At 38.6% G+C, this 27,298-nt stretch overlaps 1 protein-coding gene across 1 annotated transcript in view; it reads left to right on the top strand.

The window, feature by feature from the left end:
- Positions 1-27,298, top strand: part of LOC146132246 (myosin light chain kinase, smooth muscle-like) — a 101,718-nt gene that overhangs the window by 6,237 nt on the left and 68,183 nt on the right. The window contains exons 3-5 of the mRNA XM_083397396.1: positions 7,215-7,390; positions 9,015-9,154; positions 26,764-26,932. Of these exons, the coding sequence (XP_083253522.1) occupies positions 7,215-7,390; positions 9,015-9,154; positions 26,764-26,932 (485 nt within the window). The remainder of the gene's footprint in view (positions 1-7,214; positions 7,391-9,014; positions 9,155-26,763; positions 26,933-27,298) is intronic.

The raw sequence follows: 27,298 nt of genomic DNA, 5'->3' as shown, positions 1-27,298 counted from the left end.
TATTGTTGTTCTGTTAAAAGTGTGCCGCGAAATATTTACGATTTTTTATTGTGTCACATGCTAAAAAAGTTTGAGAACTTTTGACCTATAGAATCGCTTGTCATAGAAGCAAAGGTCAATGTGTAACCATTTTGTTTATTATTGTAAATTGCTAAAGCTGCTAAATGTTAGCTGATGTGCACTGAAGAAGTAATATTTAGTTTTATGTGTAGTAAAATAACAGAAAGTTAATACCAAAGTTAAGCAAAATACAAGGTCAATCTGCAAAAAAGCAGTTCTTTTATTACCACGAAGCTTTTCGCTATAAGGCACTTAAAATTGTCATTAAACCTGTGACCCTTCTTGCTTTCAGTCTTCGTCCACCGTGACCTATACTGTTTTTTAATCGTTTTCCAATAACGTTCAGTAATTTCGAGAGCAATCGGTCGTACACAGTTGGGGAGAGTGTGGCATCATAGTGTCACGTATACGCGGCCAAATCATGTGACGAAAAAATATTTAAAAATATGCTGTACTTGCCTTAATTGTTATCAAGAAGAAGTCCGACAAATTTAAAATCAAGTAGAGACATTTGAATGCAATATTTAAAACTACACCCTACCCCCTTGGGGCAACGGCAGATTATGCATAAACTTAACAATGTCAGTCTTCGCAGCGTTGCGGTAGCCTGGGCCCAATATCGACAGACGGGCGGTCTGCAGTGCGCAGACAAAACACGCATTAGCGGCCCGCCACTGTACGGTTAGAAGGTCGAGTTGGCGCAAGAACCCGTGTCCTCGTCAATTCGATCGCGCACCACTTCTCGTGACCTTTCGCCGTTTTGCCCTTCATCGATAATAATCGGCAAAGTCGCTGCCAATTTTTCGATGTTTTTTTCGAGGTTACTTATGTTGGTGATGTGGTGTGGAATGTAGCTTAAGGCACTGCCCCCTAAATACAAGCGTAATAGGGAATTCAAAACACGGTTTTAAAACATATTTGGCGATGACATAATTACGTTTAAACAGCTTTTGAGATTTTTGTCATGTACTTTACTAAATTTGGAAAGATAAAACGTGTCAACACCAAAGAGCTGGTAGAAGGTATTAAAAAGTACTTTACAAAATGTTATATCATTCTAAGCTTATATATTACCGAGGGCATACCAAATTTGTTTTATTACTTCTATTTATTTTCTCAAAGCGCACCGCAACGCTATCCTCCAACGTTGTGAATTATTTAATAACTGTCGTAAACTTTTAAAAAAGATTGTGGCTTTGCATCGAGAAGATTCTGGAATGTTTCTACGAAATTGAATAATCTTAAGGGTATTGTAAAAATCTACCAGTCACTAAGCCAACAAAGTTTAAAACGTTAGTCATTCTGTCTCGTTGGAAGCGACGAAACTTGGATTCCCAGCGGTGTGTATACGTTCCGGCGCGAAAGGAGTTGGTTTTCGCCTAATATTCGCCTAATATTAGAAGTATTATGTCACTTTTCTGGGCTTGGCAGACGTGCTATCACTTTGGGATCTGCGCCGCCGCTTTTGCTTTCAATTGCTGCACGTTGCTTGTTTTAGGTAAGCCGCTGTAATGCCCAGACAACACTGGCTCCGAAGTCATCGGGTTTTGCTTGCGAGAGTTCATATCTATCCCCATGAACGTGGGCAGTTATTGTGATTTATTTTCGGGAGGGGTAGCCTCATTTAGGGTGCGCCCTTGAACAGAATATGAGTCATTTGGTTTGTTGTGTTTATCCAGTGATTCCCAAACTGTGTGCCTCGAGAGATTGCCAATGGGGGCCGCGAAACTTGCTGTAATTTCAGAAGACAGTATTTGTATTACCAATAAGCATACGCGCAAGCATTTTAGACTTTAATACGCACTATGCATTACGAATTAAGAATTTTGATACATATTCATATAGTTTGTCGTGTGTTAAGGGCGATTGTAAAATTACTCCTTTGTTGTTCAGTTAAAAGTGTGCCGCGAGCCAAAAAAGTTTGGGAACAACTGTGTTTAACCCTTAACACTGGAAATCAAATGCAAAGTGGAAGTTGACAAAATATTAGTTTACAGTTAACAGTTTAGGCAACACTTTGAAGCAATTTTTATCGTTTTTCTGTATAACTCAACATGACTATAGCACCACCCTGTCGCCCAACACCTTATGCTAATTCTGCACGCAGGTACGAGGCATCAGTCCTCTTCACTATTTGTCTTAGCGCTGCCAAAACACGTTATGTTCGCAAAACACGTTGAGCACTCACGACCTGTTTCGATTTAGTGTAGAAGAAAGCTGTCCGACTTTTACAGACGAGTTTGCTAGTCCGGTCATAATCGCAATTTGAACAGTCTTAACTGCATAAGGACCTTAAGTTTGGGTCTCTAAGATAAAGACATACGCGTCGGATAGTCAGTAAGAAAACGTTGCTATCTGCAGGAGATGGGTTAGGTTATCCGTTCGGCCTCTCCCTTCCCAGTAGCTCATTAATTCAGCTTTACCTCTTTGATATTGGCGAGGCAATTCTTCTCTGAAATACGTTATCTTTGTACATGGGAGGTCAGACAACCTTTCACCAGAGTAAGTCGAATATCTGAATCTCATTTGTCGAAAGCCTTTCGCGCAATAAATCACGGGTGTCGTGCCCGATCGAGTGGAACCGCTGTGACGTTGAGGCGCCAGTCATGCGTGACCGGATGTTGACGTATTGCTTGCTCGTACCTTTCAAATAAGCGCAATGGGTAGGTCTTAAAACAGGTGCTGCCTAAGCGGATTAGGTTGTTTTGGTACATTTGAGTATCCTAATGTCAATTATGATATGTGCTGCAGCTGGCAGATGTTATTTGTAAGCGAAAGTACTTGTATAGACACCCTTGCAATGATTAACCTAAATCTTATTTCATTTTTGTCACAAGCGACACAAAAACGAAGCCTTTTTGTAATCTATTCTGTCTCTGTAGTTTTTTTTATATGGCTTTGTTACGAGTTGCATAAAATATGCAAATATGTAATGTAGTATTTTTTAATTCTTGTGGATGGACGATCTATTTGCTGACATTTATTTTATTTGATTTTGATTTTGTAATTGGTTTGTGTTTCCCAACATGGTCAAATGTGTTCAGAGATTAATGCTCGTACACTTTCTTGACAGACAACGAGCATTAACCAATGCATATGCAATTAATTATACATCTCCATAAATCCGATTAAGGATTTCTGAAAGTTGTACCGAGCAAACCGTACAATAAGGGTAACTAGTTGTGCATCGCACTAGAATGACTTAAAATTACGTGATTTTGACAAACACGTTGATGCCGATATAATGAGCCACCAAATATTAATATGCGTTTTTTTTACCCAAAATGGATCTCCGTGAAGCAAACGCAAAATCCGTTTGCATCATTAGTGCGGTAACAAATTGCAGAGCCAAACCCTTCAGACTGGAATCGTGCCGATTCTAGGTACTCGCTTGCCAGAGTTCGTCTCTTTATTTCAGACTTTAACGTGCATTAAATGGGCTGCACGTTAGGAAAACGTGCACCGTCGACAGTGATATTTTTTCTGCAAATGTGAACTTTTGTTTTTTGGTAGGTTTGCCTCTGCTTTATTTCGAAAAGGCGATTGTTTTGTTTCGTGAATTTTGTATGTCAACTTGTCTTTGGAAACTTTTACAATTTTTAGTTGGCAGGTATAATTAGAAATCAAAAACAAAGAGCACGATATCGACAGATTGATTTTATTAAAATTTGCAAACTAAATTATACTTGGTAGATAAATCGTAGTTATAATATGCTTTGCAAAACAGGACTTCAAATGAAGAACCTATAGAGTGATACGGCCACAGTTAGGAAGGTTATTTATTTTCTTAGCAACACCTTTGACATGATTTTATTGAATTTCCGAAGAATAGCATTTTTCAAATGTATCATACTACTATACTAGGACTGAGAAACAATTGGTCTTGTCACATTGAGTTGACGTTGCTTACCATTCAGCAGTTGCCTTCTGCGATTCAATTTAAACCTTTTCACTACTCCCAAGTCACGTATGCCTCAATTTTAGCCAGCATGATTCAGTAAGCAAACTCCTGACCTGACAATCCGGCCCGCTCCAATACAGTATTATGTATAGGAAATCATCGAAAAGCAATAAACCATGGAATCAGCAGAGAAAAAGCAATCGAAATGCCCTTACCGAGGCCCCTGTAGGCTGAGGGCTCAACTCAAAGTGGCTGTTCGCCGTCTGAATCACAGGCCGCATGTGCAGCTTTATTCAGTCGAGGACTAGTCCGTTTGTTTTGCGAGCTTGTTTGCTATATATACTTTCGCAAAAGGTTATTTGTCTGGCTGATGAGAGATTTCCAGTATTCCCAAGGTGTTACTGAGAGACGAGATGCTGATTTGTTTTACATGAAAATAGTTCGGTCGTTTAACAGCTTGTAGCAAAAGTTTTAACAGGCGTCTGTATACAAACATGCTGTTAGTTCAGGTGAAAAGCCGTTTAAATACAGTATGTTAATTTGAAATATCTGTTGGTATGTTAAACACTGTATAAATGTTGCTCCGTAATAGGACTAGTATAGAACATGCTGACAAAAAATATAACACTTGACGGTTGTAGTCCTTAGTTTATGCGCAGCTGAATTTTGTATAACAGACTAAAGAAATAAATTACTTAGTAGGTCTGCCATATTATACGCCGGGCGGGATGTTCTAAACTTTCCCTATGAACGGTTATCTCAAATTTGCTGGACCTGCTGCTTTGATACGAAGTGAATGCTCATTATTACAAAACTATTCGTGATGTTTGGTTATATGCAAATTAACGAGAAGTTGTGTTAGAAAAGCGTGTCCTCTTTTGGGTTGACGAAAGTATACAGCAGTCTCAGCGGATCACAACGCGCACACTTGCCAGCTGTACCCAGTAATTCAGCTATACATATTGAATGCGTTAGTTGCCGAACTACAATGATGTCGCAGGTGGCGCCAGCGAACGTTCTTTATTGTGCGACCCTTTCATACGCACAATTAAACCTCAATTTGGCCTGAAATTTATGGCTCCTTTATGCTGACAGACGCAAGCCACACACGTGCGCCGCAAGAAACGTTCCGATAGATGCCAGCTCTAATGAAAATCAGCACCGAGGTCCAAGCATTCGTGGTATTTCGAACTTGGCTTGTTTCTTGATGACAAAGCGTAAGTGTGGTTAGATCAGTGGTTTTCAACCAGGTGTATTGTACACCCAAGGTGTACCGGATTTCTTTAAAGGTATACTACATTGGTGGGGTGTGCTGGGGTGTGCTGGGGTGTACAAGATACTGCATTACAATAAAGTCTATGATCAGGTATCATATTAAATAAACATATTTATTACCAGACTGACTTGAGTGTAGAATAGTACATGGCACTATTTATTTACGCGTACGTAGCTTGCAAGATACTATATTTTATTTGTGACATCATAACCAAATATGTCTCTGGATAATCGTTATTATGGGGTACGAACTAGTTCTTCATAACAGTTAACAGTTCTTCTGCAGTACACCAGAGTGTATGTTTCTATAAGTTCAGTGCATTGCGTGAACTGGGATGTACAAGTTCTTCAGTAAACGTAAACATGTGTACTGTTCCAAAAAGTTTGACAAGCACTGGGTTAGACATAGACTACTTAATGACAAAGCTGAAGTGTGGTTAGACTACGACGCCTGTTTATTTTTTGTTCTTCTGTCCTTCACGACTTCTTTGTGTGAAATAAATGCCGCGCTGCGGTGCATCACTCAAGCTTTGTATTTTAGATTCATGTCGACGTTTGTTTGTAAACACAGCGGCGTGTATGCAAGGCATTCGTGAAAATTGTAAACATGTTGCCGCAACTTGTTTCTCCTCGTAAAGATTAGGAGTGCATTCTTTCTTCCTCGTGCTCCAAGAGTTATTTTTTATCTAAGCTAGTTGATCCAAGAGCTCAGCGGTGCCAAGAAATTAATATGTTTTGTTTTGGCGGCGTCGCACCAAAACGTGATGATCGCCAATCTCCAGACGATTTTAAAAACATAACCATTTATAAACCAGCCATACATTACTTCGTTTTACTATTTCAGTAAAATAGGTAAAATATTTCCATATTTACCAAAAAGGCATTTTTTGTTTGTAATATTAAATCTGTAAATGTTGTATGATATACTGATTTATTGTAATGCTATACAGTACACTACGTATTTTACCAAATGGCAATTCACAAAAGTGTTTTTGTTACATTTTGATTAAATCTATGGCACACTGATGACATATTAGGTCTTGTTAACACGTACTGCTTGCAATAAATTTTACTTCAAACTAAATGTCATATTTCGAACATCCAACGCCATAAAATAACGCACTAATTACTACGCACGCGCAAATTCTACTCTTTTTGACGTGATTGTGCGGTTTTCTCGGAATATACTTGCGTCAAGCGTTGATTAAAATTCCGCGGTTTATTCATCAGAGTGATCGTTCGATGTCCAGGTTTTTTGCCTAAGGTCTTTTAAACGGCTCGGCAAGGAGCGTAATTGACTGTTACTGTATATGGTAACCTAAGATTGGAAAACTCAGGCGTTTGATTGTCATAAGCAACTGCAATTGAAAGTGGCAAGGTTGTAACATAAGTTTTTCATCTACTCAGCAGAAAACATACTGTGTTATTAAGGCTAGAAAAGAAAGTACGTTTAGGTAATTTACATGTGTTTTGTTCGCTCAGCAACGTTATGCTCAGAAAAGGGTGTTTTGTTTTTGTAGATTTCCCGTTTTTAGTACAAGATTCAGTGTTGCAACCTTTTTTGGAAGATGTCGGATATAATATTAACTTAGAAGAAACTTACGGCCTCTGTTTGAAATCACATGCACTTTTTCTTGCAATTTAGCCCTGTTCTATTACATAACCAATATTGTTTCAGTACTACTGTTTTCTGACGATAATTATGCGACACGTTCTGCGTTAGAAATTTCCAAAGAGTAAAAATTAAACTCAATCCATCGCTCTTGGGACACGAGTCGAAAAGTAATAGTGAGGAGTGTGGTAAAACAGAATTAAAAAAGTAGAAGACCGCAAGAACGAAATATGTAGCTTAAAATTCGCTAACACCTGGTTAAACCTAGAGGCCGATAAAGCTTGCATTGTTAGTGTAACCTTTTACTTTAAATTCAAGATATTTAGTTGTGCAACGAATTTAACTTTTCTTCTTTATCCCCTTAAGGAACGATAGGAACGAAAATCGTAAAAACGCTGAGTTTATCGTCTCCACCGCCTGCGATCCCCAAGATCTTCCCGCCACGCCGTCGTCACTCAAGCGCGACAGCTTGGCATCCAATACGTCATCGGTTGCGTCACGACTAACCTCGGAGAGTGACGTTTTCCTGCCGCGGGGATCAGGTAGGCGATTGTTTGGGTTGTTGTTTCTGGTTTGAGATTATCCCTTAAGGTACTTTGTTGTGGATGACCAGGCTCGGGTTTCAGTATAAATAAGGAGTGCGTCCTGAGTCGATGAACTGTCCATGCTAAGCCCCGTTTGTTGAGTAATTGAGGCGAAACTCGAAAAATGTGCTATAGAGGTTGTTTTGACTAATTAGGCTACTGGACACTGTAATCTACAACAATGAGCTCTGTTGTTTTGCTGGGATGATGCTTGACCCGTGGCGCGTCATTTATCAATCGGTCTCTTAAAAATTTTAAGAGCTTTATTTTTCACGAATGTGCTTTTTTGTTTTAGCCGCCTATAACTTTAAATATCTTCGCTCTTTGCTTCCTCCAGTGCATTGGTTGTTAGTTTTTGTTTCTCCGCTCCCTCTTTGATAAAATTTGTCCTGTGCCATGCGCCACCTCAGAAATTAAATAAGTATAAAACCAAGAACAAATCGGTATTTTGTGATTACATATCACTGAGACAACATAAAAATTCTAAAGTTAATTCTTAAAGCTCGAAAAAATACGTTTATTTGTTTGAACTTGGTTAAACCTTATTTTAATAGACTTGACGCATTGGGCATAAAAACTTTCTCGTGCTCAACATATTGACTTTTGTTAATCTATTTTGACAAACATATTGTGAGCATTGAATCCACAGTTGTAAGGCTAAATATAAAAAGCAAGTAAAAATATCGCGCGCGAATTGCAATTTTAAAACATTGCGTTGACCGTGTTTCAAAAAGTATGACGATACGCGATGCAATGGCCATATTGCAGCATTATCAATTCACGCAAAAATAGTATCGAGTTATCAAAGATTACCAATTGTAGTATATAAAAGATGTATATTAAAAATAGTTGGAAAATGAGTGTAACTTTTATTTTGATTAAAAGCATAGTACAGCAGGAAGGCAGAATTGCCATCTATTGTAACAAATAAAATCACTAAAAAAATTATATATTGGACGAGATCCCGCGCCCCTGTAAGAATTAGTTGTGTGTACCCTTCGATACTATGGTATCGTTTAGATTAGAATGTTACCCGGGCGACTATTGTTTGACTTGTCAAAGAAGTCAAAACTTGTCAAAATTATTTCAAATCAAAACAAACATCGATTACCAAATTTACAAAAACTGTAGTGAGCTATTTAAAATTGTCAATATTAACTGTTATATCTTCATTAGAGGAATATATGGTTATACGAGATCAGGCAGAATTAATCACGCAGGCCTGGTTCAATCGATAGGATCAGCTCGAACTTCATTTTTGCTCCAGAAGCTTTGTATCTCTAATTACGACAAATGTACTAAACAGTGTTTACTGTGTCTTTTTACTGTGTAGTAAAGTATTTCCTATATTGATAAATATGCTAGATCTTTATTTTTTGCAAACTGTTTGCTGAGCAATTTTCTAAAATGACCAACGTCTTCTTTTTCTTTGTTTTTTTTTATAGTTGTTTTTCTTTTTCCTATGACAAACAGTATCAGCTAAGCATTTTCTTAATCAAAGAAATAATCGTCCTAAAGTTGTTACTTATTAGATTGCACACCACCGTACCAATATTTTTGTTGTTTTTTGTCCTTATGGCAGAAGAGGGAGACATGAGCTACCGGGCGCAGAGAACGCCACAATTCACTCTTAAACCACAATCCAAAGTGGCCGAAGAGGGCAAAGATGTGACCTTCAAATGTCGCCTTTCTACTCCTCTTCCCAGCATCGACTGGTTCAAGGTAAATGTGTTTATGTATTTATTATTTAAATCATGTTTTAACTTGAACATTCATACACACTTGTGCACCACTGCGATCGACTCGGAAGAGACCGGAGGTCGTGATTTCAAACCTCGCCCATATATTTCAAACCTCGCCCATTGTTTTTCTAACCTGCCTTGCTTGCACGAAATCCTCAGCTGACGAATTGATTTCAGTTAGCCCCTCTGAAGAGTCCCGGTGTAAACCTTAAATATTATGTTGTTGCTGTCACCCTGGGTATATTGCTTTGATGTTTGTTGTTATTTTAGTTAACTATTTTATATAGAGTATTGCAAGTTTCAAGACGCCATTATGTAGAAGCAAATTTTACAGTAATGCATTCTTAGGAGTTTTTGTAAGCTATAACCTTTTAAATGAATTGGTTAACGCTATTTATCAGAAGTGGCGACATATTTCCGCTTGATATAGTATACTAAGTCATTATATGTGATACTGTGAGTTTTGCGTAAATTTGACTCGATAATTTTGTCAGATTGGACAAAAAAACATCACGTAACTGCTACGCTACATGACAGTGGCTTCTAATCTTTTATAGCTTACGGCACTCCTAGAAATTTTTAAAATACTGTAAAGACTATCTGAACGGGACTGGAACAACATGCACTAACTCACATGTAGAAATGTCATCGGATTTTTTGTACTTTTGTACTCCTTGCGATCTAGGAGTACTTTAAATTATACACTAAGAGTATACAAAAAGTTGTATTGAGAGGTTTACCAAAAAAGCAAAACTCAGATTTAAAAGATTTCAAAATACCTCGTAGAACCTTTGGGTCAAGAAATTTCACCCCATAATACCGCGGTATCCGATTGGGAACCTCTGCAATACAAGGTACTTGTAAAAAATTATAAAATATGGCATAGCGTTCATAATGATAAATGTCTACTGTTTAAAACGAGCAACATCTTTATTGTTGTTAGAATCAAGGTTTTTTTTAGGTTATTTAAAACGTAAATAAAAACCTATACTTTTTCAAATTCCTAACAAATCGCACCCGGGATGCAAATGATAAAATGTTGTTCCTGGCCGTATTTTTGAGGATATTGTTTCAATTTTGATCCATAGCGTTAGGATTGAGTCTCTCACAGGGAACAAATCAGGCCAATTTCAGCGCCAGCGTTTGAAATCAAACGCCGATTCTAGATAATATCGACAGTTCAGTTCGGTTCAAGACGATTATTGTCGTATCGATATCGTCACGTGACAATTTAGGGTCGTTGCCCGCACTTAGACATTTTAGGTTACGGGTGGAGCCGAACTGACACTACCCATCTGGACGTTTTAAAGAAATTGTTAAAATGTGACGTTTTCTTAATGTGGATTGCTCCGAAATATGCTTTAATAATGGTAATAGTAACCCACCCATAAAATTAAATAATAAAAAGGCGCATGTGACAATTGTTACCGTTTTTGAGTTGTCCTTTAGAATTTGTTACTCTATTTCTTTCTGTAATGACAAAACGATTAAATTGGACAAACAGAAGCGAAATACAGTAAGACATTTAGAGGCGCAGCATTAAGTATAATTTATGTTCATCTTTATAAGCCAAACCTAAACATGTAATGTCGTTTTGGGCTAGCCTTCTTGTATATGAAAACTTGTTCCATGTATGTGTACAGTGTACACTGTCCCGCTTTTTTTATATTTTTGCAATACAAAACGTGCTACACGATCTGAATTTGAAATCTATAGCTCTAACAGGTGACTTCCTTTAAAATAAAACCATCGTAAAACTGCAACAAGGCTTAACAAGCTATAAGATTCTGTGTTTCTAAAAATAAACAATCCCTATCAAGTCATAGTGTATTCACCCCCAAATTGGTGGTAATGGTGTGCTATGAAGTAGGGATGTCCTATATACTTCGTATTTTGTTCCGATACCCATACAGATACCGATATCAAAATTCACTCATCTGTTCCGAAGCAAATAACCACATTTCTATATATTAGGACAATAGATGAAATTAAATCGTTTCAGATTAACTTATTACAGGTTATAAATGGCTTGAGTTTAACATAAATTATTACTTTACGTTGTTCATTTCTTTCTAAAATAATTAGGAAAGAAAACACTGTAGGGGATGTTAAACCAAGGCTGCAATTCCCTTGTCAGTTTGGTATCGAACACTGATACGACCATAGCAGACAAGTACCAATATTACAACCTGGTAACGCACATGACTCAAATCGGATTCTATCGGGCATCCCTCTCCCTCTGTATCCCGATATCGGTATACACAAACAGTACGTTGAAAGTGTCACTGACGTAAAGCGTTTGAAACCCTACCTTACCAGCAAAATGTTGGCATCCTATACTGCTGGTAGCTATAATTGTTTTTCTTTGCAGCCAAAATTAATCTGTCAAACAAATGGGGGGGCCATGTCATGCAATTATTGTAAACCAGAAAAAGTTTATTTTCTACTGTTCTAATTACTATTTTTTTTGCAATATCTTTGTTTCACGCGTTTAGGTGTAATAGCATTGTACCACCTCCCCCACTCCTTTCATGGTCGAATTACATTCGCGCAACGTTGTCCTTTTCTGAAAAAAGGGCGCGATTGTTTATTGGCATAAAGCGTTTTTCTTTGCAGCCAAAATTAATCTGTCAAACAAATGGGGGGGGGCCATGTCATGCAATTATTGTAAACCAGAAAAAGTTTATTTTCTACTGTTCTAATTACTATTTTTTTTGCAATATCTTTGTTTCACGCGTTTAGGTGTAATAGCATTGTACCCCCTCCCCCACTCCTTTCATGGTCGAATTACATTCGCGCAACGTTGTCCTTTTCTGAAAAAAGGGCGCGATTGTTTATTGGCATGAAGCGTGCAAAAAGTGAGTCATTCTTCTTTTCGTCCAATGGGATGTGGGCAACGACCACAAAAGCCGAAAAGGCAGCGTTTGTTGTTCTTTTGGTGATTCACTGATAGACTCCAGAGAGTTCTAAAAACTTCTCTTTAAAATGTGATCAACTTACGTATAAATCGTAGTAAACATGGAAAATTATCTATTGCTGTTCCAAAGTCTGTATTGAAGTCCATGACGTTTCATAGAGGGTTTGGTCGACAAAGTGTAACAAAAATTGTGCTTAACAAAAAACTATAGAAGATCGCGTTGTTCGCACAATTTTTATAAAATTGGCCATGATGAAAAAATACATAATTATTGTGTGTAAAAGGATAATATTTTTTCCTTTATTCTACTAATAAGTTTATTGTTTAAATATTTTCCTTACCTTTGGTAATTTTGATTGGGGACTTATTGCTGCTAGGAAATTTCCCTTGTGTTTTCCGCACGTTATAGCGATTTTCGGTATTTGCACGCCATAAGGCGACAGACTCTGTCCTCTGGCATTCGCACAACATTGACTTTCGCCGAAATTGGTCATCGTTTGCTATCGTGTAGGCGTGGCAAGTGAGTCATAAGTTTCCCATCGAGCGAACGGACAATTATCACCCATAAACGTAAAGCGAATGAGCATTGTTATTGCCGTTCGGCGCCTGTAGTCAAGGGTGTAAGGCAGTGGTTCCCAAACTGTGGTACGCGTACCACCGGTGGTACGCGAGAGTCTTTCAGGTGGTACGCGACTAACTTCAGCATACGTATAAATTTCGAAAACGTTCAACTTTTTAAACTTTCAGATTGGGTAATTTGCCGTGCTGCGTTTTAGTTACCTTTAACTTGAGGTTTCGCACGTTTATGACGTAACACTTATCTTGTTCAAGATAATAAAACGCTAATTGTTAGCTGGTTTAATATATATGTAGTAATAAACTAATAGTGAGCGGTGTAGTTGTAGTATGTATCGACCAGCTGGTGAAGAAACAACAACTATCGCATTGAACCTTGGGTTTTGTTTAATTTATGGCTTCTTTGTCTTCCTGGTATGGCGTTTGGTAAAGTTTAATTCTGCTTACTTATTTTGTATAATATGCTAAAATAGTTAAAGCAGCGGTTCGCGGTTCTTAACCGGGGGGGGGGGGGGCGCGCCCCCCTAGGGGTGCGCCAAGGAATTCTAAGGGGGGCGCGAGCTCGACTTTATATATTTTTAATTTTTGCAGTGATTTTAATGGTTTCGTTTGGGTTAGGCATAATTCCTACATACAAACTCTGTTTTTTGCCAACTTTAACATTAAAACTGCAAAAATTTTCGCGCTGCGCGCGAATCTTATAGTTCCCTTTTAGAAAATCCATGGTATCACCGTCCTATTAAATTAACTTATAGATAAACGATAAAAGCTATCGCCCTTTCGGACTATTTTTCATCCATATTTTATATATGATAACAGGTTATAGCAACAGGGGGAGTCGAACTTTTTTTGCGCGAAACTATATTGTTTTTGCAATATTGCCGTTGTATTGTGTGTCGTTACATCTTTTGAAACACGATAACGCAATGTTTAATATTTGCGCTTGACATTTTTTGCGCTCGACATAATAACTCTTACAACTGTGGAGTAAATGCCCTCGCAACACGTTTGTCAAAATCAGCTCGATAAAATCAATGTGTCGAGCTCGCGCAATTTGTTGCGTGCCCAATGCGAAACGCCTCTTCGGTTGCAGTTTAGCCAATTCGACCAACTAAAACTCAAAATTTTTCGCGCTTCGCGCGACCAACAATCCCTTCCTTCACTATTTTCCTGTTTTCTCAGTGATATTTAATTGCAAAATGTCGAAATATTAGGGGGGCGCAAGGCATGAGAAAATTACCAAAGGGGGGCGCGGCTGAAAAAAGGTTAAGAACCACTGAGTTAAAGTTTGAGATATTCTGGTAAGGTGTAACTTAGGTGGTACATCAACACTGTACAAAAGCTCAAAATGGTTCGCGAGAAAAAAAGTTTGGGAATCACTGGTGTAAGGTCACGAGGTTAAAGGTTAGTTGATTTGGGTCGGCCAGAAGGAAACGAAGGTTTGATGTTTTGAGAGTATGGCCATTTGCGGTTGGTTATTTTTTGTTTTACTTTACTATCGTTATTGTGCCGCCGTGGCATGGATCATTAGGGTTGGAGGATTGCCATTTTCCTAAAAACGTGTTATTGTTTATTGGTTAATACGGACACGGCAGCTGAGTCATGTGTTTTTATCGTGCCTTTCACCTTCTTGCAGTAAAATTGTCATATTTAAATATTTGTAGCCAAGACAGAACCATGACTCATTATTTGTTACTTTATAGTATTTTAAGCGCGCATTAATCGATACATTTTCGTAAATGTAATGTAAAAAAATTGCCACATGGTTTTAAAATGCCACTTTAAAACAATAAATTTATCTACCAAAGAATATGCATGAGCCATGTGTGTAGATAATTTAACCCACGGTACTTTATTTTTATTTCATCCGCTAGATGGCGGTAAATGTTAAACATTAAACTAAAGTAGGTGATGCATACAGAAACTATTTATTATTCAAAGTTCTAAAACTCATAAATGTCGTAATTATTCAGCTGGTTTTAATGTTTTTAAAAATAAAAATAAAAAATTCATTAAAATCTTGATAAAAGCAACAACACCATCATTTTCAACGCTAAAATAAAGTATGCCCTGGTAAAGTTAAAAAAATCCGTTTTTTTTCATCGCTTTATAAAGTTCTTTTGTACTTAAAATTGTATTACCAAAGTTCCCCTTAACTTTTTCCATGGTTTTTTTGACAGCGGAGTTTTTTGTGATGGCAGCAAAGGTGATTTGTATTGCAAGCAAGCAAGACGACTATTTTTGCGAGAGTAACACGACCTTTTCGCGCTCAGGCAAGCGTGCAAGCGAAAGTGGCCTCTGATTGGTTGAGCTGAGGTCACCTGACCCTTTTGCTTGGGGCGTTGCGTTTTTGGCATTTTTCGGCGATTTTTTTTTTTCGACAAATAGAACGGCCGCGGGTGCCTGGCAAGAAAATGGGAAAGTGTCGGATTAAGGCGAATGCCGTGCGGTTTGCAGCCGACGTCTGACAAGAACCAACGATAAGAGCTGGTGCGTGTTTCCACGTAAACGCGCTCAAGAGGTTTTGTGGCGAATTTATAGGGGTCCTTCTCGCAAATCAATGTCACATAGTCGCAGAGTGATTTTTGCCTGCGATTGCGCAGCGTCGGATTTAAAGAAGAAAGATTGCGTAAACCATTCAGTATGTTACATGATGGTTTATTTTACGATTTGGATAGGTAAAATCCAAAAGGAAAGGTTGCGTAGTGAGATGTGACAACATTGTAAATTGATTTATGGCCTTACGTTTATGGCAGTGTCAAGATTAAGGAATTGTCGACATCTTGATTAGCTTCAAGCTAGTAAGCAACTTTAAACGCATTCCTGAAAGAATCGGCTTACTTGGTAAAGCCGATATGAAACCGCAGATTCGCGCTAATTTGAAAAACTTTTGGCTTGAAATTCTCCTCTTGTATTCGCTGTGCTCATATCAGTCCAATGCCGACAATCGTAAATGAAACGGAAAATGATGTTATGCTTTTACAGCCAGATATGTTGCCGTATATGCGACATTTTGCAGCAGTGAAAAGTTTGCTTCCATAATTTGCTTGCGGCAACGGCCAGATTGGTGATAAATCATTCGGCCGGTCAAATAGAACGGACGGCAGTGGGGAACAAATGGTCGGTCGTTTATCTTCTCAGGATGTGGTTCGATGTAATCTTCTTTGCATTCGTGTCATTTCGGAAAGCGCGGTAGGTTTCCAGTTTTGACAAATGTCAGAAACGCCCTGAATTTAAAACTGGGATTCAAGTTACAAACAGTTTAGGGCTATTTAAGGAATAGCAGAGCCCATAAAGAAGTAGGTAGTGTTTTTTGCACGTTGCGAATCATTCTTTATTCATTTTTGTATTGGCTTGAATATTTATTCCACGTCCACCTACAACCTTCACCCGTTGTTATGCTTTCTTGTCAAAGCGATTTCTTGATCGAAATACATGCTTCAAAACGCACATTTCCTACACAGCAATGACGCTATATTGCAGAATAGCTGCATCTGAACATATATTCAAGGTGTATCATATTACCGTGTTTGATTGTCCCATAAACTATCGCGGAGGTCTAAAAAGGTCTAAATCTGCACTGTTTTCTTTTTTTAACGCTTAACAGGTCCAAAACGTTTGTCAATACTTCGTGGGGCAACGTGTTTTAACAGCGCTGGAATTTACCGCGACCGAGTCGTGATAAGTTTAAGGTGTAGTTTACGTAAAACTGACCCGCCTCAATTGCAACCTGGCACTGGAGCATGTTTCAGTCAACAACCATGGTCAAAATTTTGCATGCAGTATAAGGGGTTTCTAGCGATCGTAATGTCCCCTTAAAAACCGCTCGATTTCTCCTGTGACAGTGTCGCTGTATGTTCCATTGGAACCACAGGAAAAAAAGGCGGAATGTGCATTCGCGTATCGACAAGCCACGTACAACTGGCGACTCAGATCAGCCGCTTCATAGACGAAAACCTTGAGCAAACATTAGGACCGCCCGCGAAGTCAAAACTAGACTTGGCTTGGAGAGCCAATCCGCGACTTGGATGGCAGAGTATACCTGGAGAGGCAAGAGCCCGACTACGACAAGCAAACCGGCCTTTGGTCGCTCTCCAAGTTGTTGGTTTTGTTGGTTTGAGTCGCCCCCGTGCGTTACGTGAGGCGACCACTTATGCCATTCCGTACGCTTTGTGCTGCGATACGATTGTTTGCCGAAGACCAATCGAAGCTAGGAACGATTCAGTTTTTTGCATGGTGTTGTGAGCGACTATATTAGATTTTGCAAGTTAGTGGCAATGGGACAAAATAGAATAGCGCCCCCGTTTTCGAGTTCTGTATAAAATAGCTGTATGGCGGTCTTAAGATTTTCCATAAAATGTGATGCAGACTTTACAGTAAAGAACAGATTGATAGTTAGTTAGAAAAAGTGCGTTTGACCTTTGTGCCGCTTAACTAAAATAAGTTAAATACATTAACGTGTGATTTTTAAAAGTACGTTGTCCATAAGAATACAATTCTAATTAGCTTTTACTTCAATTCTAGTGTCAAATAGAGGTTAGTGATGTGTTTCCCCATTTAGTAACACACTAAATCAATTCGCAATAAGTAAACTTCCGTAAAATTGGACAAAATATCTTTATTGGGACAGATATAAAAAAGTGTTGACGTAGTATAGATGTAGTGACATATAGATGAGTAAAAATCGAACGGCGAAACACTTAAAAACGTTTTTTAACGTTGTTTCAAAGTATAATTCTTTAAAAATCCGTGAAATGCCTTAATCGCACTGGCGTCTAACACAGCTTTAAAGTTGTTTATTATCCTCAGTCTTAGCCTTCACTGTCGTTTCCCAAAGCGGATTGTTGGTTTTATGACGGTATTTGAGGGCCGTTCGAATAGCAAATATGCCCATACATCTTACCCATTGCCGCCTTATCAATACTAAGAACTTTGCGGCTGAACCGTGGACTTTGCTAAAATCCAATGATCTTCTAACATTGGAACGTACGATTACAAGCGTTTTAGTTTCAAAAACCGTCATCACTATCATAACATGGTAAATCGAAGACTGGTGGCCAGTTCGATGAAGTAATGCGCTTGTATACAACAAAGGCCTCTTTTTACTATTGATTAAGTTGCCTTAAATGTTAAATAATATAGCTAATTGAGTTAGTGAGTGGATGTGAAGTGTTTGGGTGTATGTATATGCGTTTCACGCACCTCTTTTTTTAGCCAATTAAGGTAATTTTAGCATTTTAGTGACACGGATTTGCTATGGAATTATAAAGGAAGGCCAAACACACTATTACATGTAGTTTTATCGAAAAGGGCAAACTGAAGTCTATAGATATTACGTCACCCAATAGCGTAACTAAGTCCGTTGTGGTTGATTGCGTAGCGAAGATACTAATCTAAAGTCCTGAAGCTTTTTTGAAAAACTTTTTTATTTTATTTATGAACTGTTAGCAGTCTTATTATTAAAGTATTGAAAGTAACGGGTGACTGCTGTGCTTTTCCCGTGTAGAAGGTTTCAGACGCCAATCGCCATTATCTTTTTTAGGCGTGGCAAATGCTCATAAACGTTTTCACTAAGCGTGCTGCTAATGCACCATTAATTATGCGCAAACCATCAATTATGGCATGTGGTGCCATGGTTGTCATAGAAGGAACCCTCATTAAGTCTGATTGAATATTGTCAGTTACTCAATGACAACTTAATTTTGTTCAAATAGAGTGACCAAATTAACGATTCCGAGTTATTTGCTTATAATACTTCTTTTAAAGTTCAATTTCTACATGCAGTTAACTAATATGTACAATTTGTGCACTAATATTGACACAAAATGCATCATGCATCTGATTTACGCAAACACGTACCCTAAATTAAAATGTGCGAAATCAAAATATCGCTCTATTTTTTTTGACGCCAGCTAAATCCAGCTGATGGCACCTTGCACGTCATAACAAATATTTCTCATATACCGTTTGGCCGAAGCTCGCAAAATAAAGCTAAAACTCGCCTGGGCATCAGCGACCATTTCCAAATAACCTGCCAATATTTTATCACCTGCTATCCATCATTTGAACGTCGAACTGCGAATTGCCAAGGTCTTGAAATAATCAATAGAGGAGTTTCCGTCTTTAAGCACGTACGTTTGACAGTTGTCGGGAGGGAGTGGGTGTCGTTTTTCCAGCCCTCGTAAATCGCAACCGAGATTAAAGTTTATACCTTTCGCTTCCAAGTTGTAGCCCTTTAACGGGCGTATACATACATGCTTTGTTTGCAAACGGGCATCAGCTGTTGCGTCGTTAAACTTATATACCCCGCCTATGTTCTGGCAAATTTGCCCGCAAAATGAAACCAACGAAAAATGTTCTCCTTGAAAATTGTACGTGCAGGCCAAGGTCCAAGAAAACAGCTTTTTGCTTGTTATCTTACATTTAGAAACCTTTGAACTGTTTTTGTAAATGGTTAATAAAATTTGACCTTAAAATAATTCAGTGGCTAGAATTGTTCACTGGTGTTGTCTGAAATGCCAAATAAATGTGAAGCCGAAAGAATGTTTCTGTAGCTGCAAAACGGTTAAAAATGTGTTTGTGTTAACAGAATTATCGGTACGTGTGCGGATTTGATTTAACGATGTCTAAGAATTTTGTTTTTGTTTATTCTTTTCGAACGGCTAAAGCATTCTTTAATAGCATTTGTATAATGTACATTTCGCAGCGGCGAGAAGCAACTTTGTTGCGAAGGCTGTTTCTTCTTCCTAGGTTTACTGACTTAAGCGAGCTTAACGCATTTGCCGACGTTGAAGGCCTGAGGCGTTACATGCGTCTTTAGCTGTAAGCGATCCGCAGAACAGCTTAAAACGAACGCGTTTCATTGGCCGCTCAACTTGCTATCCCTTGTGCATTTCGGAGATGATTATGATGATGTTTTGACACCCCTAATGCCGACCGACACAAACACGACGTTTCCGTGAGCCGCTATTTTTAGTCTTAATTGCCGCTGAGTTGACGATACGCGTGTGGTCCCAGCGTCAAAACCCACTTCGCCGAATTCCGGCTGAAGGGATTTTAATGCGTATCGCGAATAACACGCACTGGAAAGCGTCCAATTCATCTGGGTTAAACGCATTCGGAGACTAGAAAAGCCAGTTGCTATAATTGCGACTTGTGGTGTTAAACGTCTTCTACTTGTTATTTACTGGCTAAAAAACCTTCCTATGGTGAAATAATTGCCTATTAGTTACTAGAGTTATATTTTGTGAAATTTAACACAGTGTTGTAAACGAGTCATTTTGAAATGACCTAAGACCCAGTAATTTTATCTGTAAAATACCAAGAGTCTAAGTGATGTCTTTTTGACCAATTCACAAGTCAAGTCCTAGTCCAAATTAAGTCCCAGTCGAGTCATAATAAGAGCAAGTCCGTTCCAAGCCAAAGTACAGTCTCTTAAATGCAAGTCATTAGCTAGTCATTATAACACTGGTAGCACACTCAATAGGACTTTGTCGGTTATAAGGTTTCTGTATGCCATAGGTTGCAATCAATAACAGGGAACTAGAGTTATATATGTGTGTTTACAGGTGGTAAACAATTAAGTCAATGTAGCTTTACTATGTAAGATTTTTTTTTGGTAGGATTTTTGGGCTTCAAAATGGGCAAATACTTCGATGTTAGACAAGAACTGGTGATTTCTACAAACAGCTGAAAATATGCGTCATACGAGAACATGATTATGGCAACATGCCACGGTCCATTGCCAAGTGCGACAGGTTTAGCTGTAAACTAACGGTGTGTGGCAACCTGGTGTGCACAACATACCATTAGTGGCAAAAAGGCTGGTTTTTGGCCCATACCGGCTCCTCTTATCCAGCGGGCGATCGCAACCAGCCGAAACGCTTTGCGCCGGTCGTGTATATTTTGCATGTCAAGCCTTTGGGCGGCTGTCAATAAGTAACTAAACGTGCCACACCTGCTAAATTGATGCTTCGCCGCCGTTGCTTACATTACAGGATAGCCGTATCTAAACGTATATATACGGAAGCGCGCAGTAATCGAACGGCTCAGTTTGATTTCAAGACTTCTCTCTGCCATCCTTAACATTTGGCCCTCGTCCATTTTAGAAACGCTTTATGTTTTTTTTCACCCTGTTTTATGCGCTTTATGTATCCCTCGGGATATTTTAACCGTTTGAAGTTCCGTGTAAGTCGTTCTGTAGAAGTGTATCTTCAATGTTTAAGCTTGATATGTTAGTCAAGGAATTCTTTCGAATTACGTTCGTTTTGTTTTCTTAACAAGTAACTATAACGAAATGAGCTTAAAATGCAACCAATATATGATAATAATTGATAAAATGCAAACGTTTGTACAAAAATGGCAAACCTATGTAAAAAACCGAGGTGGGTTAAGACATTTTAGGCAGGTTTGTTTTCTTTACAAGGGGATCAGCGAATAAAGTCACGCAACGCGACGACTTGCTGACCCTGCGAGAGCTGGTCGGCCTTAAATTCCTGCGCCTTAAAAAGCGCCTCGTTATGGCTTGGAAGTGCAAAGAATTCGTCTCCGCGGGCACGCTTGACTGCCAGTCGACGCGACGGGCCTGGCTTTCTGGCGTTGGTTTTTTGAAAAAAAAAATGACGGCGGCACTGGCGCATAACGGCTCGCGTATGCCGGCGAGAAGGTGCCGCGAGCGGCTTTGTCGTTTTTCTTCAGTTGGCGACAATAGCTTACCTTTTTTCGGCGTGCGTCGCTATAGCGAAAGCGAATCTCAGTTGCCAGTTGCATTTCGCTTCAGGCTGCTGTTACCGTTCGTTATTTTCCGCGTTCAAACAGGTTCGCTGCGTTGGAGTTGACTGCGAGCTGAAAATGTACCTTTAATTACAGGTTTGTAGGTCTTACAGCGGCGGACTGGGCCACAATTAAGGTTAAGGCCACTGTTCGAATCTGTATTGGCAAACGTTGTACAAATGTAACTGAGCCGCCATTTGCAAATGGCGCTTTAGGTAATTCGAGATTTGCAACTGAAAGTGCGTTTCGTTGGATTTACTGCGATCTTTTCCAGGAAACTTATTGAAGTTATCTGTTGAAAGATTTAAGCAATCAGGTTTGTACAGAGCAATCCTAGGCTTTGAAGCATAATTATTATAGCTGCGTTAGTAAAAACATTCAGTTGTATGTATCTGTTTTTTTATGTTTCACTTTATTACTTATGTATGATATGTTTAAATCCAATCTCTTACTTTTTTAAACGTACCAATGAATATGGGTAAGAAAACTGTTGACAGTTTAAAAAAGAAAATTAAGCGACAATGCATAATTGATGTGCAAATACCATTCGCTTAGATAAATTACTGTTAATTCCAAACTCGCAGTCACGACTTTTTGAAGCTTGACTTTTGATTTGCGCGGTCGGTAAAAGGATGAACATTGAATAGGGAATTTCTCTCTAGGCTGGTGCTCCATCCGTTTTAGAGGCAAGTATACACAGGAAACAAAGCTAGTAGCTTGAAACGCCACTTGTTGCGTTCAATTCCGACTGACAACCTGTGATTTTCCACTTTCGCAAACCGTAAGCCCTTAATGGTCTAGTGAGCGTCTGCTATTTCGAATTTGCGATGTTGTTTACAAGTTTTTAACCGTCGTTTCCAAAGCATATCGCAACCGTTTTGAATAGCTATTCGATGTTAGCATACTATGATAGTAAAGACATGCTGGGCTCTTACAGTTATGCCGACCCAACATGATTTATTGGATCAACATCATAAAAGTGTAACTTTAATCTAATCTCAGCTAATTTAAATATATTTGTCTTGTTCTATTAAAACCTGATATTTTAAACTTGTATGTGTACTACTGTTTGTTGGCAGGTAATGCAAAATTTGCGCAACGAAAAGAGCAGACGTTTTTGCTGAGGAGGTTGCCAATACTTATATTTATAGTTAAGAGTTCGAAGGGTCATATATATGTGGGACGCTCCTCAATCGTTCGGGACCATAAATCATCCGAAATGTGACAGTTTCCAGGACCGCGTCCTGCTTGCGTGATGTGATTTGTTTACGGCTTATACTTCACTTCTAAATCAGGTGTCGTGCCGTAACCAGCTAGGGTGCATCACGCCGTCCTACGGTTGGTCGTTGAGCCAGATTAAGTGGTTACTTAGTCGATGCACTTGCCGTTCAGCCCTGGGGCTATTGCAAGGCTGTGGCATACTCGGTTTGCTCGTATTCAGGCGCCGATCTCGCTGTTCTAAGCCGCCGTGTATGTTCGTTTCAGTTAACGTTATCCTGGGCAGATCTGCGAAAGGATGGCATTTTGTCGTTTTTTTTGCTCTTGGTGAATGCGACAACGCACTGTTGCTTATTTCTGGGACAAACACGATCGAAACACGTTTCTTTTGCCATAAATGTGTCGCATCTGATATACACGCCGGTGTTCTGTTAAAATGCCCAAATGCTTTCTACATAAACTCACAGTATTTTACAATTTTTTAACTCTAAACCTTCGCCGTTTACAAATGTCTAACCTTATAAGTTCACGAGGCGTAAAGTGCCTCACACGTGTTCGAAAATATCAACCCATGTGAGGGTATTTTGAAAGCTACATGTTGTTCTTACAAGTGTTTTACTTTAAACCTTTTACTGCGATGTGTGTTCGAAGATCTGTTTTGTTGTTTGCTGACGACCACCGTTCATTGTATGAAAAATAATTGCGCCCTTAAAACGAGATGGGTTGGATTCAAAGCATGAAAATGTTTGCGATTTTTTACAACAAAAATAAAATTAACAATGGTGCCGAATTAATTAGCAAAAGAAAGACAGATACAAATTAAGCGCACCATAATTACCATGTGCATCAGTGTTAAACCTCAAAAATACTTAAAAATAGAGTTAGCTCCACCAGGCAACATATCAATAAATAAAAATAGACTTTTCTGGTGTAAACAAAGTATAAACTGACGTTTCGGCAGCAGATACCAGCTGATCTCATCAGGGTTAATAATTGAAACTAGAATGCGTTACCCAGCTTATATACTAAAAAGTATAAATAAGACACTCAAAAATACTTGATTGAGCTTTTGTTTATATAATTAATTAGTAAATAATGAGCATGAGAATACCGGTTGGCTATACATTATGGCACACAGTAATGTTTAGCTGATTACTAGTAGACGCTGTATAGTGCTTGCACAAATATTAGCAGTTTGAATTTTATTACGACTATATTTCTAACCAGAAAGCTTGTGTCGTGCTTCGCTCTAAAAGAGAGACGAAGTGAACAACCTGAGACCTTTCTGTTTATTTTCCGTCCTTGCGTTGTTCCATTTCAGTCGTGCCAAGTGAGTCAAGTGGCTTTGTTGTTTCTAGTTTAATTGCGCCCGGGCTGTAAAGCAATATTAACACCTTCACGTCGCTTCGTGGCTGCAGCTTCGTGACCCCGAAGTTTAATTTGCGGTAAACGGTTCGCTTGGCTAGTTCTGCCTTCTGACGTTTAATTCAATCCGGACTTTTCATCAAAAATTTACTACAAGACAAGTTAATTTTGTTTTGGGTGAAAATTAAAGCCCAAATTAAAATAGAATATAAAGCCAAATACTAAGTTATTACAACAGTTGCGAAGTTGTTTTGCTGGTGGTCTTACACGTTGCTTTTTCTAGTACTCAGTATGCTACTATAACATTATATTATAAAATATCCCAATGGAATCCATACGTACAACACTTGTGAGTATGGTGCTATAAGTTTGCCTTTAGAGGTATTTGTGATATCCAAGCCATTTATTAAATTGGTAAAGTCCTGTAAACGTTCTACATAAGTTTAGCTGTTTTCAATATTACCTATACAACGCTACCATCTCTATAGTCTTATATATTACCTCGGCTCGGCGTACGATTTGTGTTACACAAATTTGTAGCTAGTTATGACCTTTCTGTTGGCTTAGTAAGTTGTTTTTTTGTAATAATACCTGTCAGCGCAAATTTAAAAGTTAAAGAAGCGGCACAATGGCGTCTTTGATATACGCAAACCTGCGCGCTTGTTGCAACGGGGGTAATTTTAAACACAACAGCCTTTGTATCGGAACAGGACATACCTAAGCCGGTACGGCGCATTAAGCCAGTTAAAGCACCGTCATAGGGGGAACAAAGCGATTAGTCCGTAAATCTGTGTCACCTGTATAACAATAGCCCCTCATTCAGCGTTGTGCCCAATAGTTAAACTGCTAATTCCTATTTGATCAAGGATATCAAGCTGATTCCTTAACAATTCTTTCTACAGTTTGCGCATGTCGACAAATTGTTGCATATTACTGACACATTTTGCCCTAATACTGCCGTTTTAAGGTTTTGTTTATTAGAAGAAATGGTTTTATTGCAAAAGTTTAAAATTGAGATACCTATTGTATGTAGAAGTATAACCGCTAACACCGCCCAAAAGCCTCAGACCGACCCGCTAAGGCATGTGTGGAGAGCATTCTAATTGGCCCAATGTATAAAAAAAAACCTTAATGGGGCGTAGTTAAATCAAATAGTAGGCAATTTGCTTTTTAGCTATTAGGAACGCTTATCCATAAAACGTCACATATGGACAATCAAGCGAAAGCCTTAATTCGGTCTATTGATTACTACAAATGTAATTGTCAGACTAATATTCGATTAAAAATGTTCAATTCATAAGCAAGCGCTCGATGAGTGCTTAATCGCCCCTACACGCTGAACGAACCGTAAACTGTAGAAAGCCCACGCCCAAAACCAATATTGGGCTTCTACCATGTGTCCGCTAAGCCTACAAACCTGGAATTTGTACAGCGAGATAGAATGCCATGTTCAAGAAAGCTAGACGGCCGTGCCGAGCATCGATAAGACTTGAGATGCTCCCCCGTGTGCCTTTTCAAGCGTGGCATTTTGCTGTTCCCATATCGTGGGCTTTAACTCACTTACTAAGTTCTGCAGCGTAATTAGGCTAACTGATTTTGCACGCACCAGAAAAAGCTACATCTTTCGGAATTTTGGTGAACCCCAATAAAGAGCGTCGTTTAAATGCAGTGTTAAATTCATCTGAGTCGGCTGCCTTTTATTTTCAGAATGTGAGTTTATATAACGTTTAATGACTTGCAGAAATGCTTGTCAACCTTGTGGCAATCACACATACTTTAATGTTCTGCAGATATCTGAACAATAGCCTTATTTTATAGGAATTTTAAAAATACCCTACCACAATTTGGCAGTTCTGTTTCTAACAGTTTTGATCACAACCTCAGATTAGAACTAAGGCAAGTTTTTTTTACGATTTTGTTTTGCAAAACTCTTGCTTGAACTACCTACGTTTTATCTTACATAATTGGAACAAATCGAAACCTGTTAGGAAATTGCCTAAACGTGTCTTTCTTAAATTGTCGACTCGTGTAAATAGTATTTAGCGGGGCCTATATACTAGCTTAATTAAAGGTTTTAAATTCTGTATATTCCTATCAGTTGAGTTCACGGCGGTCGTAATGCAATGCTCAAACCGTTAAAATTGTTGTGGGTTGTTTCTCTTTGAAGTACGCCTGTGGCCCTGTGTCACGGCATTTGCAATAGTAACACATCGCACTTGGCCGGTTACGTAATGTTAAAACTGCCTTCTCAGGTCAGATATTTCGTCACGTTGAGTGTTATATTACTTATTCCTGTTGCTGTGTTTCAGGTGAATACAAGTCCTATCCGCCGAAGTTCACTTGCAAATCGAATTTAGTGCCAACAAGATGTGTTGCTGGCAATTATTTTTGACCTTTTTGGTCGAAAGTTAAAAGCCGTTTTTCTGGTTGTGTTAATTAACAGATTTTCTCGAGTTGTCGCGTTCATTTTGGGAATCTTTAATTTCTTTAGATGCATAATTATAGTGTGAAAAGCTTCGATCTAATAAATTAACATATATATTTAGGGTAGTATTTTTTAGCTATAATTACAAATTATTCGCTAGGCTTTAGAAAAATTAAACACCTGCGCCATTTAAAATCGTATTTAAAACTAGACTCAATCACCCAACAAAAAGTTATGCTTACAGCTGGATTGAAAATATAGACGGGATTGAAATCGATGCCGGCAAATAACGCCGACTTATCTTTTTCCGCTACAGGGCGCTGTTAAGTTGCGCGAAAGCGAACGAGTGAACGTAGTGAATCTCGATTCGGGAGAATCGTTGCTCGAAATACGAGACCTAAGAGCGACCGACGCGGGTACCTATCGTTGCGTGGCCAACAACTCGGCTGGAAAAGCTTCCTGCTCTGTTGAATTAATACTTACAGGTTTGTTATAAACACAAAATTATTTCCAATACTTTTTATAATTCTGCCGTTCCTTGGATTATATGATCTCGTCCAACAAAAATTCCCGATTGTAGAAATTGTTTACCATATCTTTATTATTTTCTAAACTGGTAATCCCTGCTGTAAACGTCCATTATTTTATAATTAAACATCAAACTTTTTAAAAAGCATCTCAAAAAGCTAATAAGAAAATGTAATGTTTTGCACCCAATTTTGTTCTTCAGGTTTTACTTAGAGCAGTATCATGTTGCAGAAAGTAAAACGTCATTTTAAATCCAAGAAATAAAGCATATGTTTTTCTATAAATATGCTTTGCAGCTTGGGTTAAGATTGCTCATGTTTATT

This window comes from Ascidiella aspersa, chromosome 9 (assembly GCF_963924565.1).
Source record: "Ascidiella aspersa chromosome 9, kaAscAspe10.2, whole genome shotgun sequence".
In the NCBI taxonomy this organism is placed as follows: domain Eukaryota; kingdom Metazoa; phylum Chordata; class Ascidiacea; order Phlebobranchia; family Ascidiidae; genus Ascidiella; species Ascidiella aspersa.
The sequence above is the reverse complement of the archived record's forward strand: the minus strand, read 5'-3'. Positions and strand labels throughout refer to the sequence as shown.